General features: G+C 39.3%; 1 protein-coding gene across 1 annotated transcript; it reads right to left on the bottom strand.

Annotated features, from left to right (window-relative positions):
* Window positions 1–372: 372 nt before the first annotated feature.
* On the bottom strand, window positions 373–14,251 carry tmprss2 (transmembrane serine protease 2). Its single transcript, XM_020934578.2, has 14 exons — window positions 13,917–14,251; window positions 13,698–13,750; window positions 12,941–13,145; window positions 12,544–12,633; window positions 11,810–11,920; window positions 11,595–11,724; window positions 10,704–10,814; window positions 10,584–10,624; window positions 3,927–4,095; window positions 3,033–3,208; window positions 2,860–2,955; window positions 1,735–1,877; window positions 629–781; window positions 373–550 (listed from the first exon to the last, which is right to left on the bottom strand). The coding sequence occupies exons 2-14, from the start codon at window positions 13,707–13,709 to the stop codon at window positions 542–544; spliced, it is 1,446 nt and encodes a 481-aa protein (XP_020790237.2). The 5' UTR covers window positions 13,710–13,750; window positions 13,917–14,251; the 3' UTR covers window positions 373–541.
* Between the last annotated feature and the right edge of the window lie 82 nt (window positions 14,252–14,333).

The following is a 14,333-nucleotide window of genomic DNA, read 5'->3' as shown; positions in this document are numbered from 1 at the left end:
TCCCAAACAAGTGCGAACAAGACCCAGCCTTATGTAGCTTCTGAGATCAGACAAGATCAGGCTTTAAAAGGAGGCTTGGTCACAAGTTTGATAAAGGAAGTCATTTTTGAACATTTAAGATGCCAAAAAAATATCAAGCACAAAAAACACTGTTTTTTTTTTTACAACAAAATGAAACATTTAGCTGCCAACAGTCCTTTGAAATATAGACAATACTGGATAAACGCATAAGAGCAGTATATAGTAGTATAGTAGTAGTATATAGAGTAGAGTACGCAATACACTCATGTGCATGTAAACTAAAAACAAGTTTAAAATACAGCAGAAAGCATTTTAATCTTGATCTTAAAGAAATTTTAATAATTCAACAACTTTTCTTTGTGATTTCTGTTTATTGGGAAAAATAAATACATAATCTGTGTAAAAAGAAAAATGTTTACAAAATACATTGAATGTGTTTTTATACGATTGATGAGACAAAAAGATAATCTTCAAGGTATTTATTTGAAAGTGCAGGTGTGACGCTTATTTGTGAAAGCCATTACTTATTCTGTGGAAAAAAACACAGTGAAATTATATTTACAAATCTCTATATAGATGTAATAGTCAAAATGATGGAGACAGTTACCTGCATTTGTTCATGAACCCAGTTAATAAAATAGGAGACATTGCCATAGACTCCCGGTCTGTTTTTCCAAGCACAGCCAATGCCCCAGCTCGTGTCCCCAGCCAGCCACCATACACCTTCCTGCTTGACCACCAGAGGGCCCCCACTGTCTCCCTGCCATTGGATTTGAAGACAATGTTTGTTGAGATTATGTAATTAAAAGGTCTGTGCCGGATAAGTTTTATATGTGTTTGAGCAGAATTTGTGTTGTCCCAGTACAGATATGTTGTATAAGCAGCTCCTGAGGTCAGAATAAGTCTGCATCTAATTCTGATGTATTTCATTGTCTGTGATGGAAATTCATATTGTTGAAAGATTTCTCTCAATCTGTCTTTGTGTAAATGAATGTGATTTCTATTTGAGACCCAGACCAGTCATTAACATGTGTAAAGGCTCAGCAGACACAACTGTCCCCACCTACAGGAAATGGTGTATTATCTCTTAGCTGTCTTTAAATGTATGTTAAGCTGATAAACACCAGCCTCTGGAAACAAGTCACTCTACTTTGATATAGATGTAACTTGTATTTCTGTATAAATACTCAGAGCAAATGCTTTGGGGCAGATACTTGGGCAGAGATTTGGGACAAATGGAGTAGGAACATACTGCTGAGGAGGAGAGGCTGTTGGGCTCTGGCAAGAACAAGCCTACACCCTGTCCATATCTGCTGTAAAAAAATAAACCTTGGTCTATATTACAAAAACTTATTGGGCTTTGCAAAGGGATTAATTATTTATCATCAAAAGAGATATATAAATTTTTCACAACATAGGAAGGAAGGAATCAGGAAGTGTGAGATTAGCATGCTAGTTGTTTTTTGCATTACCGTGATGACAAACTCTGCCTGTCTGTCTTAAAGTTCTGAAAAGCATTTATAACTCATGGTGGTGAATAATAAGGATGCTAGGAGTGCATATGGTAAGTGAGGAATAACTTTGGACCACTGCAAACTGTTTAAAATAAACCAGTTCAGTTTTTTATGTTTTTAAGGTTAAGGCAGTAAAAATCAGGTACAGCACCTTTAAGCAGAGTTCAAATAATACATTAATAGTGGTATGGTGGCCTACCTGGCACGAATCCACTCCTCCCGACAGTTTCCCAGCACAGATCATTGTTTTTGTAACAGCCCCATCCAGTACAGAGGGTCTGTTACAGGTTTCTCTATGGTAAATAGTCACCTCAGCCTGGTTCATTATGTCAGGAGCCGATCCTGGGAAATATTAATGATTCACATACAGCTCTGTTAGGCATTAAAACATGTTAAACACTTCAAGGTGCCCTATGGACCCTTTCTAGTGGAAGAAGTGAAGTGGAGTCTGTGTATCTCCATGGAGATAGTTATTGCTTTGCCTGGAATGTTCCTCAGTCTTTTAACAAATCTTGCAGGTGATGCGAACCAGGCTAAAGACTGGAGAGAGGTGACCCTCAGTAATACAGGCTGCCTTTCATGGTATTTTTAAGCAACAAAAACCCATGTGATTTAATAAAAGTGAGGTAGATACTTAAATGCAACATACTAGGCGTCATATAAACTCCACAGAGACAAGCAGGTGGTGTACGCGTCTTCAGAAAAGTGACAAAGTGCAACTTTAAAGCACAAAAGTGACTATGAAGCAATGTTTTATTGCATTAATTTCAGTTTAAAATAAAAATACACAATTTACTGTATATATTTTACATTGTTATCAGCTAAAAGCAAAAAATTTGTCAATTTTTCTACACTAAATACATTAAAGGTACATTGTGTAACTTTCTGGTTGGGGGTCCATCACCTGCTTGTTTCTATGGGCATGTCACTGCTCTGGCTAGAACGTTCCACAGTATGACATTAAACAGCTCTACCTTACATTTACACAATTATTGGTGGTTTTACGGCTCAAAAATACCTAGAAAACTGGCATTCTGACTGTGAGCGGAGTTGCCTCTCCACAGATGTGACCTGTAACTTGGTCTGGTTTGGTCTTCATAATGATAGAAAGGTTTAACACCATACTGGGAAACATTCCCAACAAAGCAAAGCACAAAGACCCTCCATCAGACACACAATGCATTCACCTTTAAGAAACTTAATGAAAATAAATAAGTAAACAGATTATATAGATATTATTTGACTAAATCTTGATCAAAACCAAAAAAGATGTTACCCAAAATACAAAATTTTTAATTCTTGTCAAAATTAAGACTGGTCTTACCCGATGACCGCAGTGCTCCCCATCCTGTGATCCAGGCTTGTCGCACTGGTGACAGATTTACCCCGATGTTGGGCAGACACACTGGTTTAACTCTGGCTGTGAATGAAGCACAATCATAAGAAACTGAAACATACATTAAAGACCAGCAATGGCTATGGAAGATTATGGCTCACATGAAAAGGTCAAAGGTGAACTCAGCTTCAGAAGAGCAATGTCATTGTCATTGGTATCCGGGTTATAGTTTTCATGGCTGACGATTTTTTCCACGGACTTGGGTGTGTGATAACTATTCATCTGGGATAAGCTGATATCACCGTATTGTACCCGCCACATGGATGCTCGATTATATCTGATATTGAAAAGAGAAGAGGAAGCCATGAAGACAAAACTTTAAATCTTATGATGAAGTATGATGATGCAAATCAGGGGTGTCAAAATTTAAAACTGGGACTATGTCATGGGCCAAACTAAATATTTACTGAAAGATTTTAACAACATCTGCATGTTTTCTCTTCTTTCGAGATATGTAATGTTAAACCTTTTCTTATTAAAATTAATGTTTAAGAATAGTTTTTCTTAAACATTGAATCTAGAACAAGCATAAGACAAAATAATAACACAATTTTAAATAAATAATGTCTCTACAGCCTACCTGTAGCAGGCGGGCCAGCTCTAATACATATTTTATATGATTTCACTGGCCAAATCTAATTTTATCGCAGGCCAAATTTGGGCCTGAGTTTGACATGTCTGATGTAAATAGTGGCTGCTATTGTATATATAGTAAACATATATACCTGTTATAACACATTGATTGATTGATTGATTTTATGGTTTGAAAGATTATCTGCATTAGTTGAGTTGATTTTAATACTTATCAATATTCAAGGCCCTATACTCAAAGTTTTTTCATGTATTTAAGCAAAGTTTTCTTGTATTACATCAGCAGCTCTTGTGGTCAAAATAATTCTACTGTGTACTATCTGCATTTAATTATGAACCGGTTTATTGTTAGATAATCAGGAATTGCACTGTTAGCAAGTTGTTGCGAATATTACGAGCCTTACGAGTAAAAGCAGTGCGCCGCTGACAGGATCCACATGGAGCTAATGATGGAGCCTCCACACACATGCTGTCCTCTGATCTGCAGACTGACCTGCCACGGCCACGCCCCGTTCACCGCCTCAGTGCCACCCACAATACGAGAACTGGGTGCAGCCGAGCTCACTCCACAGCCTGAACAAATGCAAAACACAGTCAAAAACACTGCTAAAGACCAACCTCTGCTGTCACTCTGAAATAGCACAGAACAATATGGGAAGAAAGTGTCACTGCGATATAGTATAGTATTGTGATTACGATGCAAAAGGTTTGCAATATTGTATATATTTGCAAAAATTGTTATTGTTATATTTGCAAAATTGTTAATTGCTATGACAACAGTCCTAACTTTTAATCATTCTGAAACCAACTAAAACTACTTAGCAGTTTTTATGCATAATAAGAAAAGATTTTTTGTTTGTTTGTTTGATGAGGAAATGATGGTATAGCAGTCTTTGCAGTTTACCAGATGCACCCATTCAAATTGCGATTTTGTATCAATTTCAATTAATGTCGCAGTTCTACTGTGAAAAGTATGTTTGAAAATAGGCATTGTGATTTTGTGGTCTGGCACATTAAAAATGATTCCAATGGAGGAACAGTGGAACAGTAACAGGGTCATGGTGCAATGGCAAAGATACAAATACGGAGTTAAAGTTCATATGTCCATGTTCAGGTTAATAAGTGTTTTAAATTTTACTTTTGAAATCCTCGCGTTTGCTGTGGGCAGCCTGTACAGAAGGTAAATACAAGGCTGTTCAGCTCTTAGTTTCACTGTGGACCTGATACAAGTGACTAAACGCGCCCAGTCAACTTTGATTGTCTTTCCCTTTGACAAACACAGAGCCAGTGCTGTGCGTGCATGTTCTGCTGCAGCTGCTGGTGAAGCCGCCTTAACGTTAACGTGCGACTGTGGTTTCGTGAGGTTACGCGTGTAAACGCTGACGCTTGCAGTGGAGCCAGGCCCTAACCTTGCAGCCAAGAGCGCAATCTCACTAAACCAAGTATCCCGACTCCTGAGGAGGGTAAGGAAGGTGGTAACATTTTTTCACCGAAGCACAACAGCTGCCCATGTCCAATAATAATGTGCTTAAAGTCAAGTCAAATTCAGTTTGTGCATGATTACATTACTAACTATAATTTTATAACTTTTTTAATGCTGTATCCTAAATTGTGGATAATGAAGCTATCATAGCATATGATGAAGTATATTTCTGGAGATTTAAAGATTAAAAAAATAAGTGACAACAAGAACCGTGCCGAACTGAAAACTGCAACCTTAAACCGCAATAGGAACCGAACTGTAAATTTTGTGAACTGTGCCACCCCACTCCACATGTATTTTTAAAACGAAGACATAACAATAACAACAACAAATGTTACAAGTGAATGTGTAAGATTTTCCCCCTAATTCTTGTTCTTCAATGGCATGTGAGAATAAAGCCAGCCCAGTACAACCAAAGCCTTGTGCATCACTTGTTGTGTCAAACCGAGTGACAGGCATGTACGATGAGAGCTATTAGGACGGACGTGTGGAGCATATGGTGCAAGGACTCAAACATGACAGACCCTGACAAGCTAAAAGTATCTAACACATCCAAAACATCAACAAAACCATGTCCAGAATAATTAAAAGTGCATGTGACAGGTTTTCAATTTTATTCTAAGTATTATTTGGTTTGATGAGATGCAAACTCAAATCCACAGCTTTTTGTCTCCATGGAGATAATAATACTTTAGTTTAAATAGTCCACAGTATGGTGTTTATCTATTGGTATGGTATTTATCTAACTAAACTAATGTATTGCTCAAAAATATCTTTAAAAAAAAAAAAAAAATTCACTGTGAGTGGAGTTGCCTCTCCACAAATCTAACCTGTAATTTGGTTTCCAATCTCTGTGGAGATTCATAAGTTTACGGCCATACTGTGGACCATAACATATTTTTTGATGAACCTTTGCACACCTGCTATCCAACGGTGAAAATGCCCTATATCCATAATATATATTTTTTGCTTGTAATCATGCATAAAATGTAATCCCCAAATTTGGTACAAATCTGATAATGTTGACATTTCATGAATATGGTAGAGGGCACTATAGTCCTTGCCAGTCACCAGCTCATTGTCATTGGCTTGGGCCAATAAATAGAAAACATTAGCTATATGTATTAGTAATATTTATATATATTGCACATACACAGAGCACACATATTTTCAACACAAATTAGTGTAGAGTATCTTAAATGCTGACCTAACCCTTGGACCATAACACATGGATAATGACATATCTTTACTGTTTGATGTCAAACTGATATAAATAATATCATACAGTGCTATGGTACGATGTGTTTTGTTTTAAAAGGTCTGATCACCATGGAAACGAAACAGGTTCTAGAACTCTCTCTTTATATACATATATATAGGGAGAGGCGCCACTCAGTTTGAACCATAACTTCTCAGCAGACTGGTGAATACACACACAAACATGGATAGCTCGTCGTCTTTCTTAAGCAAGCCCTGGTACCTCTACACTACAGAGGATGATGCTCACCTCTACGATGAGGGCTTTGATCTGGAGGCTCTGCTCTGCCCCACACCAACAGGGAGCGGTCAAGAGCCACAGGAGACCCAACTGGTGTCTCCTCACATCCAGGAGCCCTCAAACCCAGAGGACAGAAGTCTGGCCCAGACCTACCCCCCAGGACCTACCAATCCCGGCCCAGGACCTACCAATCCCGGCCCAGGACCTACCAATCCGGCCCAGGACCTACCAATCCCGGCCCAGGACCTACCATCTCGGCCCAGGACCCAATCCCGGCCCAGACCTACCAATCTCGGCCCAGACCTACCAATCCCGGCCCAGGACCTACCAATCCCGGCCCAGGACCTACCAATCCCGGCCCAGGACCTACCAATCCCGGCCCAGGACCAATCTCGGCCCAGGACCTACCTCCCCCAGGACCTACCAATCGGCCAGGACCTACAATCTCGGCCCAGGACCTACCAATCTCGGCCCAGGACCTACCAATCCTGGCCCAGGACCTACCAATCTCGGCCCAGGACATTCCAACCCTGGTCCAAGACCTTCCAACCCTGGTCCAAGACATTCCAACCATGGAGGAGAGCCCTCTGCTCAGGGCACTCTGTGAAGAGTTGGAGCGGACAAGGGCTGAACTTGCAGACCAGGTTCAATTAAACAATTCTTTGAACCTCAAGCTTAGGTCTCAGGAGAGAATCAACCAAGAAAAAGACTTGAAGATAAAAAAACTCAATGATTCTCTCCAAAAGAAAGAGAAGCAACTGCAAGACGAAGATAAAATATATAAGGAGATCCGGTACCTGTACAACTCCAAAGTACAGGAACATGTACAAATAAAGCAAGAGTTTGCAAACTTCCAGAAGGCAAGGAATAAGAATTACGATTTGGAGATACAACAACTCAAACCTGCAAACAGGTCAGTCCCAAAGGCCTGCAAAGACTTCCAAAACACTGGTTTTGGAGTTGGTGTAGATGTGAGCCAAAAACACAACGAGCAGCTGTCCAGCAAGGTGCAGGAGCTATCTTGTGCACTCTGCTCAGCAAAAGAGGAGATAAATTTCATGAAGTTTTGCTGTAAAAGTGATAGAGCACAACCATCCAGCCGCCCAAAAGGAGCGATCGGACCAAAGGAGCAGAGGAAGGTACTCCAGTGCTACTACCAGCGCAACTACCAGCAGTAAAGCTGCTCCAAACATTACCCTTTGCATTATGAAAAAATAAAACAAAAATAACAAAAATTAACATGTGCTCTTGTTCTCTTAAATGTCTGTGATAGTTATTAATGTTTAAGGTTTCAGATGTCAAAACTTGTATGCAAAGCACATGCCAGCTAGGGGTGTCACGGTTCATGAAAAAAAAAAAAAAATTCAATTCGCTTCTCACGGTTCGGGACGTGTGCGTACCGTACGGTCTCCACGGTTCCTGGCTTATGTATTAGTAATATTTATACATACTGTACATACACAGAGCACACATATTTTCAACACAAATTGAGTGTAGAGTATCTTAAATGCTGACCTAACCCTTGGACCGTAACACATGGATAATGACATATCTTTACTGTTTGATGTCAAACTGATATAAATAATATCATACAGTGCTATGGTACGATGTGTTTTGTTTTAAAAGGTCTGATCACCATGGAAACGCCACTCAGTTTGAATCATAACTTCTCAGCAGACTGGTGAATACACACACAAACATGGATAGCTCGTCGTCTTTCTTAAGCAAGCCCTGGTACCTCTACACTACAGAGGATGATGCTCACCTCTACGATGAGGGCTTTGACCTGGAGGCTCTGCTCTGCCCCACACCAACAGGGAGCGGTCAAGAGCCACAGGAGACCCAACTGGTGTCTCCTCACATCCAGGAGCCCTCAAACCCAGAGGACAGAAGTCTGGCCCAGGACCTACCAATCCCGGCCCAGGACCTACCAATCCCGGCCCAGGACCTACCAATCTCGGCCCAGGACCTACCAATCCCGGCCCAGGACCTACCAATCTCGGCCCAGGACCTACCAATCCTGGCCCAGGACCTACCAATCTCGGCCCAGGACATTCCAACCCTGGTCCAAGACCTTCCAACCCTGGTCCAAGACCTTCCAACCATGGAGGAGAGCCCTCTGCTCAGGGCACTCTGTGAAGAGTTGGAGCGGACAAGGGCTGAACTTGCAGACCAGGTTCAATTAAACAATTCTTTGAACCTCAAGCTTAGGTCTCAGGAGAGAATCAACCAAGAAAAAGACTTGAAGATAAAAAAACTCAATGATTCTCTCCAAAAGAAAGAGAAGCAACTGCAAGACGAAGATAAAATATATAAGGAGATCCGGTACCTGTACAACTCCAAAGTACAGGAACATGTACAAATAAAGCAAGAGTTTGCAAACTTCCAGAAGGCAAGGAATAAGAATTACGATTTGGAGATACAACAACTCAAACCTGCAAACAGGTCAGTCCCAAAGGCCTGCAAAGACTTCCAAAACACTGGTTTTGGAGTTGGTGTAGATGTGAGCCAAAAACACAATGAGCAGCTGTCCAGCAAGGTGCAGGAGCTATCTTGTGCACTCTGCTCAGCAAAAGAGGAGATAAATTTCATGAAGTTTTGCTGTAAAAGTGATAGAGCACAACCATCCAGCCGCCCAAAAGGAGCGATCGGACCAAAGGAGCAGAGGAAGGTACTCCAGTGCTACTACCAGCGCAACTACCAGCAGTAAAGCTGCTCCAAACATTACCCTTTGCATTATGAAAAAATAAAACAAAAATAACAAAAATTAACATGTGCTCTTGTTCTCTTAAATGTCTGTGATAGTTATTAATGTTTAAGGTTTCAGATGTCAAAACTTGTATGCAAAGCACATGCCAGCTAGGGGTGTCACGGTTCATGAAAAAAACGAACAGTTCAGTTCGCTTCTCGTGTGCGTACCGTACGGTTTCCACGGTTCCTGGCTTGTGCTTTGTAGCCTCATGCCCACATGTGACCTGTTTCACTTTGGAGCAAAAGAAGAGGTGTGGAGGGTGGGTGCTGCGCGTCACGTGTAGAAATGGCAAGTAGGAGAGAAGAGGGCCGTCTGGAGACGGAAGATGCGCCTGTTTTGTTATCTTGTGAAACCACAGCCCTGCGTCACCACAAAGGTGGCTCCACTGGCAGCTGCAGCAGGATGTACATGCGCAGCACTGGCTCTGTGTTTGTCAGTGGATAAGCCGATCAAACTTGACTGGGCGCATTTTTGCCCTACGCGAGCGTAAAAATGGCAACTTTTGGACGTGTAACTTTTAGAATGCATGGAAAGTAAATGAGGGCCGCTCCACTGTACACACTAGACGCGCGTATGGAGCAGTGTGTCCTGCGCACATAGATTTCAGAAAATAGGATCCATCCTACTTTTTGATGCTCTACGTGAGCGTAGGCACGTATCCCCATCAAAATACATAGAGAGCATGAATCTTTGGTTGTATTTGTGCATTTACTCGTGGGGCAGTTCTGTGTCTTGTGAAAGAGCCCAGGTCCAGAAAGACTGTTAACATGTTTTTTTAATCATATCATTTGGTGTTTGCAGGAAATATTTATCAAAGTATTATAATACTAAAGCAGCACTTTGTGGAGAAAAGTTGTGAAAAATAGTAAAATTGTAATATATATATTGTTTTTTTAAGCTGAAAATGGGGATTCCTTTTTAGAATTCTGCTCTATGGAATCAGTACACAAGATTCAGGGACAAATTTATACTGACAATCGTATCAATTTTCAGACAAGTATTCCTGTAAATATGCTTTTAAGAAAATAAAGGTGTATTTATACATTTTTTATTTGTCTAACAATAAGTATTAGAAAACCTTTGGTCCTTATTCACAAAATGGCTGCTACTTATGTCACTGTAACTGCTGCCCGTGTCCAACCAGGAAGTACAATTATAAGATTTACTAAAATTGACAAATTAGGGAAAACATGAGAGAGCTTTTTAAAAACATACCAAATATACATTTTACATTTTACTTGTCACATGCACTTAGACTTAGTGTTAAAACAGTTACAAATGACATCCATCATCAAATGAATTTGAATATTGAAATATCAGATCCTTACCAATACAAGTGAGTGCAACAGCTCTGGATGAACAGGTATAACTGGAAAATACATTAAATGAGTCAATATTTGATCAATGTCAAAACAAAATAAAGAATTTCAATGTGCACAAGAGCAGACCTATGATGGAGCTGTGCTTGCATTCGTGCACCATTATTAATGGTCAGGTTCAGCCTCAGGTATCCTGAAGCAGAAAAGGCACTGGTTTGGGTGAAACTCCCATAATCCGCCCTGTTGGGTCACACAAAGAGAAATATGAGAAAAACTTATTTGTCTAGACTTTACAGGAGAGCAAATATTTACTAGTTACACAGTGAAGCAACTAGCTGCCATGATACAGATATTAGTGTTACCACAAATTCTTTCAGTTTCTGTGATGCTCTCAAAATAAAATTATACCATTTGAGTTCAATTACATTTGAAATTTATTTTTAAGGCAAATTGGGGAAGGAGTATCTGATGTTATGGTTACATTTTACATAGCTTGACTCTGTACAGTTTTTTGTATTGCTTAGAAATGGGGAAAGATCTCTTAGAATAAAAAACACATAAGGAAAATGATCGCATCGCATGTGTTTACATTTGGATTGGCCAAACATTGTGGTTAGCTTTGTTTAGTTTCACCTCTTGGGAAGCTGTAGTTCCAAAAAGCCATAACAAAAAGTATACAATAAAATGAATTCAGAATTGTAAGACCAAAACTGTGAATCGAACCTCAAAATGTATTGATTATAAATTTTCCAAAACTTGTATCTCGTCTCAATTTGTAGAAACTGTCTTGTCGCACCCAGAGTATTGATTCATTAACAAATACACTGTAGTCATAGGTCTTATTATATTTCTTTTTTCAGTTTTCTGTTTGAGAGAAGAACTAAACTAAATATGCAGGTTTTGTGTGTTAAACATGCGTGAATGAAACAAAACACAACTCCAGGTATGTTTGTGATGAAGAAACAACATTATAACACAGATCAAACAATAGTGTAACATGGGCCCTTTAATCTACCTCACCTCTCATAGCCCATCTGTTCACACACTGCCTTCCCGTGACTATTGTCAAAGTTATCGGCACAAACTGGGAGCCATGACCCACTGGCTGATGAGTAACTTTCCAGCAGGAAGTTGGAGCCTCGAAATCGGACTGCAACACAGGTAGGGTCAGGTAAAACGATATCTGCATATTTACATGAGGGTGGAGGCTGTGTGTTGAAACTGAGCACACTTACAACACTGGTTCTCGTCTTCTTCATCAGGGCAGTCCTTTACGCCATCGCACCACTGTGAGAGGCTTAGGCACTTCCCGCCACAAGACCTCCCTGAGATACATTGGTAATACACTGCAAGAGATGAAGGTAAATTAGGTTAGGATAACACAGCAACAAATGAAATGTACAAGCAGCCTTAGATTGGCACGAGAGGGATTAAACAAACAAGGCGGAGTCTGTTATTCTATTCTAAGACAGTGGATTATTATAACTATTAGAGAGCACAATGAATGTATATTTAAGTATGGACATTATAACTTTGCCAAGAATGTACCACCGTATGGCATTAAACCTATCCATCTCCATAGAGACAAGTAGATGTAACATGCAAATTCCAAATCTATGAAGCAACCTGCTGACGGTTTGAATGTAGGTTTTTCAAGGTATTTCAAAGTTTAATTCTCTACTGTGGAACCTTCCAAGCAAGACATCTTGCAACATCTCTGTGGAGACACCAGAGAAGTTACACAGTGGACCTTTGAGGCATCGTGAAATTAGCTCACACTCAACTTTGGTCATTTAATGTATATATAAGTATTCAGGTGGGACCAATTCATGTGGAAGAATTGTTTGCCATTCAAGCTATGGGCAAAAATGTACAGTTGGAAATATTCATATACCAAAGTAATCCTCATAATAGGCTGTACATATATGGTAATAATAAACAGAGGTAGGTATTATTAAAATGAACTCACAAAAGTACCAAAGTAAGAGGGAAACAGCTGCTGCGATTATAAACACACACATTGATGTACATAAGATGTACTTCCAGTGGCATTTTATACCTGCAAATGTGAAACAAAAACAATCAGAGTGCAACAGTGATCCATTTTTAGAGTTTTGATATTTGAATTGGGTGCGGCTGTTATGCAAATTGTGCTGAACTACTAAATTTTCATCAGCAACATGCAAGCTTTTCAACAACCAAAGGATTAACTTTTAGACCAAAACCGAAAAGTTAATGATTCAGAGAAAGCACACATCATAGTTCACATTCATAATGTTTGACTGTCTGCGGGTAAAGGTTTACTCTCCTATTCAGCACTGTTAGTATCAAAAGTCTAAAGTATGTGATAAAACCTGTGTCCGTACCTTTCCTTTGTGCCTGGGGTACTTCTAGTATAGAAGTCTGGTGAGTGTTGATGGTGTAAGGATTGGTGGGAACATACTGTGGAGTGCTGTGTGGGACAGTACTACGTGGGATAGGAGGGTACAGATTCTGAGCTGGGGAGTATGGAGGGGGTCTTTCATCGTCATGTCGAAACCCAATGTTATCGTAGACTGGAGAAACCGGGACCTACACATAGAAATCATATCAAATGCAGAATAGCTTAGTCTTAGGTTTGAATATTATTACTATTTATATTTTTAGTATAGTACAGTATAGTACAGTATAGTACAGTATAGTATCGTATATTTTTGCAGATTATTATTACATTTATTGAGATGTGTGAGCTACTGTCCAAATCATTTCCCAGTGGATTATTAAAATTTGTCTAAGTCTAAAATCAGCATGGACAGCTGTATTCTCAAACAACCATCTTCTCTCAAGCCTTAAGTCCTGTACCATATATTATATAGATAAAAGGCCAAATTGTAAATATAAATGTAATGAAAATTGTACCAAGAATGTGCTTTATATTGAGCTAAAAGTTACACCTCTCCCAGTTGTAAAAAATACTTTTACCAATTCACTTCTACTTTGAATCGTCATTTGCGCATTTTATATAACCATAATACTGTTCATTTGTAGTCATATTAAAAGTTTTTCATTAATTCTTTCTTCTCCTTGTCATTTTTTTCACTGTACTCTATCAAAAATGGGAAGTGAAAACATTGGTTGACTCACCTGATTATTCATCTTAAAACTGGTCAGACTGCTTTGCCCACAAAATGTCCAAACTGAAATTCAAACATATGAACTGAAACTCATAAATTTGCACATTAAATATCTTTCTAAAATTTGATAAGACAACACACAAATAAAACATTATAGTTATGACTGCTTCATCTTAAATTTTAGACACTAAATAGAAGAAATGATTATTTAAATCAACACTGTACGTACCTTAAATTCCTGAAAGTTGCTATATATTCCTGATTGCGTGTGCCCTCTTCTCCTTTGCTCTGCGTTATGCTTAGTTCACTACTCAACTCAATTTGGAGCCGGGGCCACACCCTCTCAACAGTGTGCGCAAGCCGTCATTTATACAGCACTTAAAGTCAAACAGCAACCATTGAAACTGCCAGGCATTTTCCAGTCCCTCTTTGAGATAAGCAGAATAAACAGTAAACAATGTCAGTCCCGTATAAATTGATATTAGAGCAGTTATAATTAGAGGTAAATTGCTTGTTGAAGATTACTAAGCAGTCTGACCAAATCCCGTTTAGTTTAATAATAATAATTAATAAAGAGTGATTATAAATATTTAAACTTCCTTCCATTAAAGTTACTGAAGTACTTCTTGAAGTCTATAAATGTTAA

The sequence above is a fragment of the Boleophthalmus pectinirostris genome, unplaced genomic scaffold, assembly GCF_026225935.1.
Source record: "Boleophthalmus pectinirostris isolate CB_2022bp ecotype Guang Dong unplaced genomic scaffold, ASM2622593v1 HiC_scaffold_12, whole genome shotgun sequence".
Classification (NCBI taxonomy): Eukaryota; Metazoa; Chordata; class Actinopteri; order Gobiiformes; family Gobiidae; genus Boleophthalmus; species Boleophthalmus pectinirostris.
The sequence above is the reverse complement of the archived record's forward strand: the minus strand, read 5'-3'. Positions and strand labels throughout refer to the sequence as shown.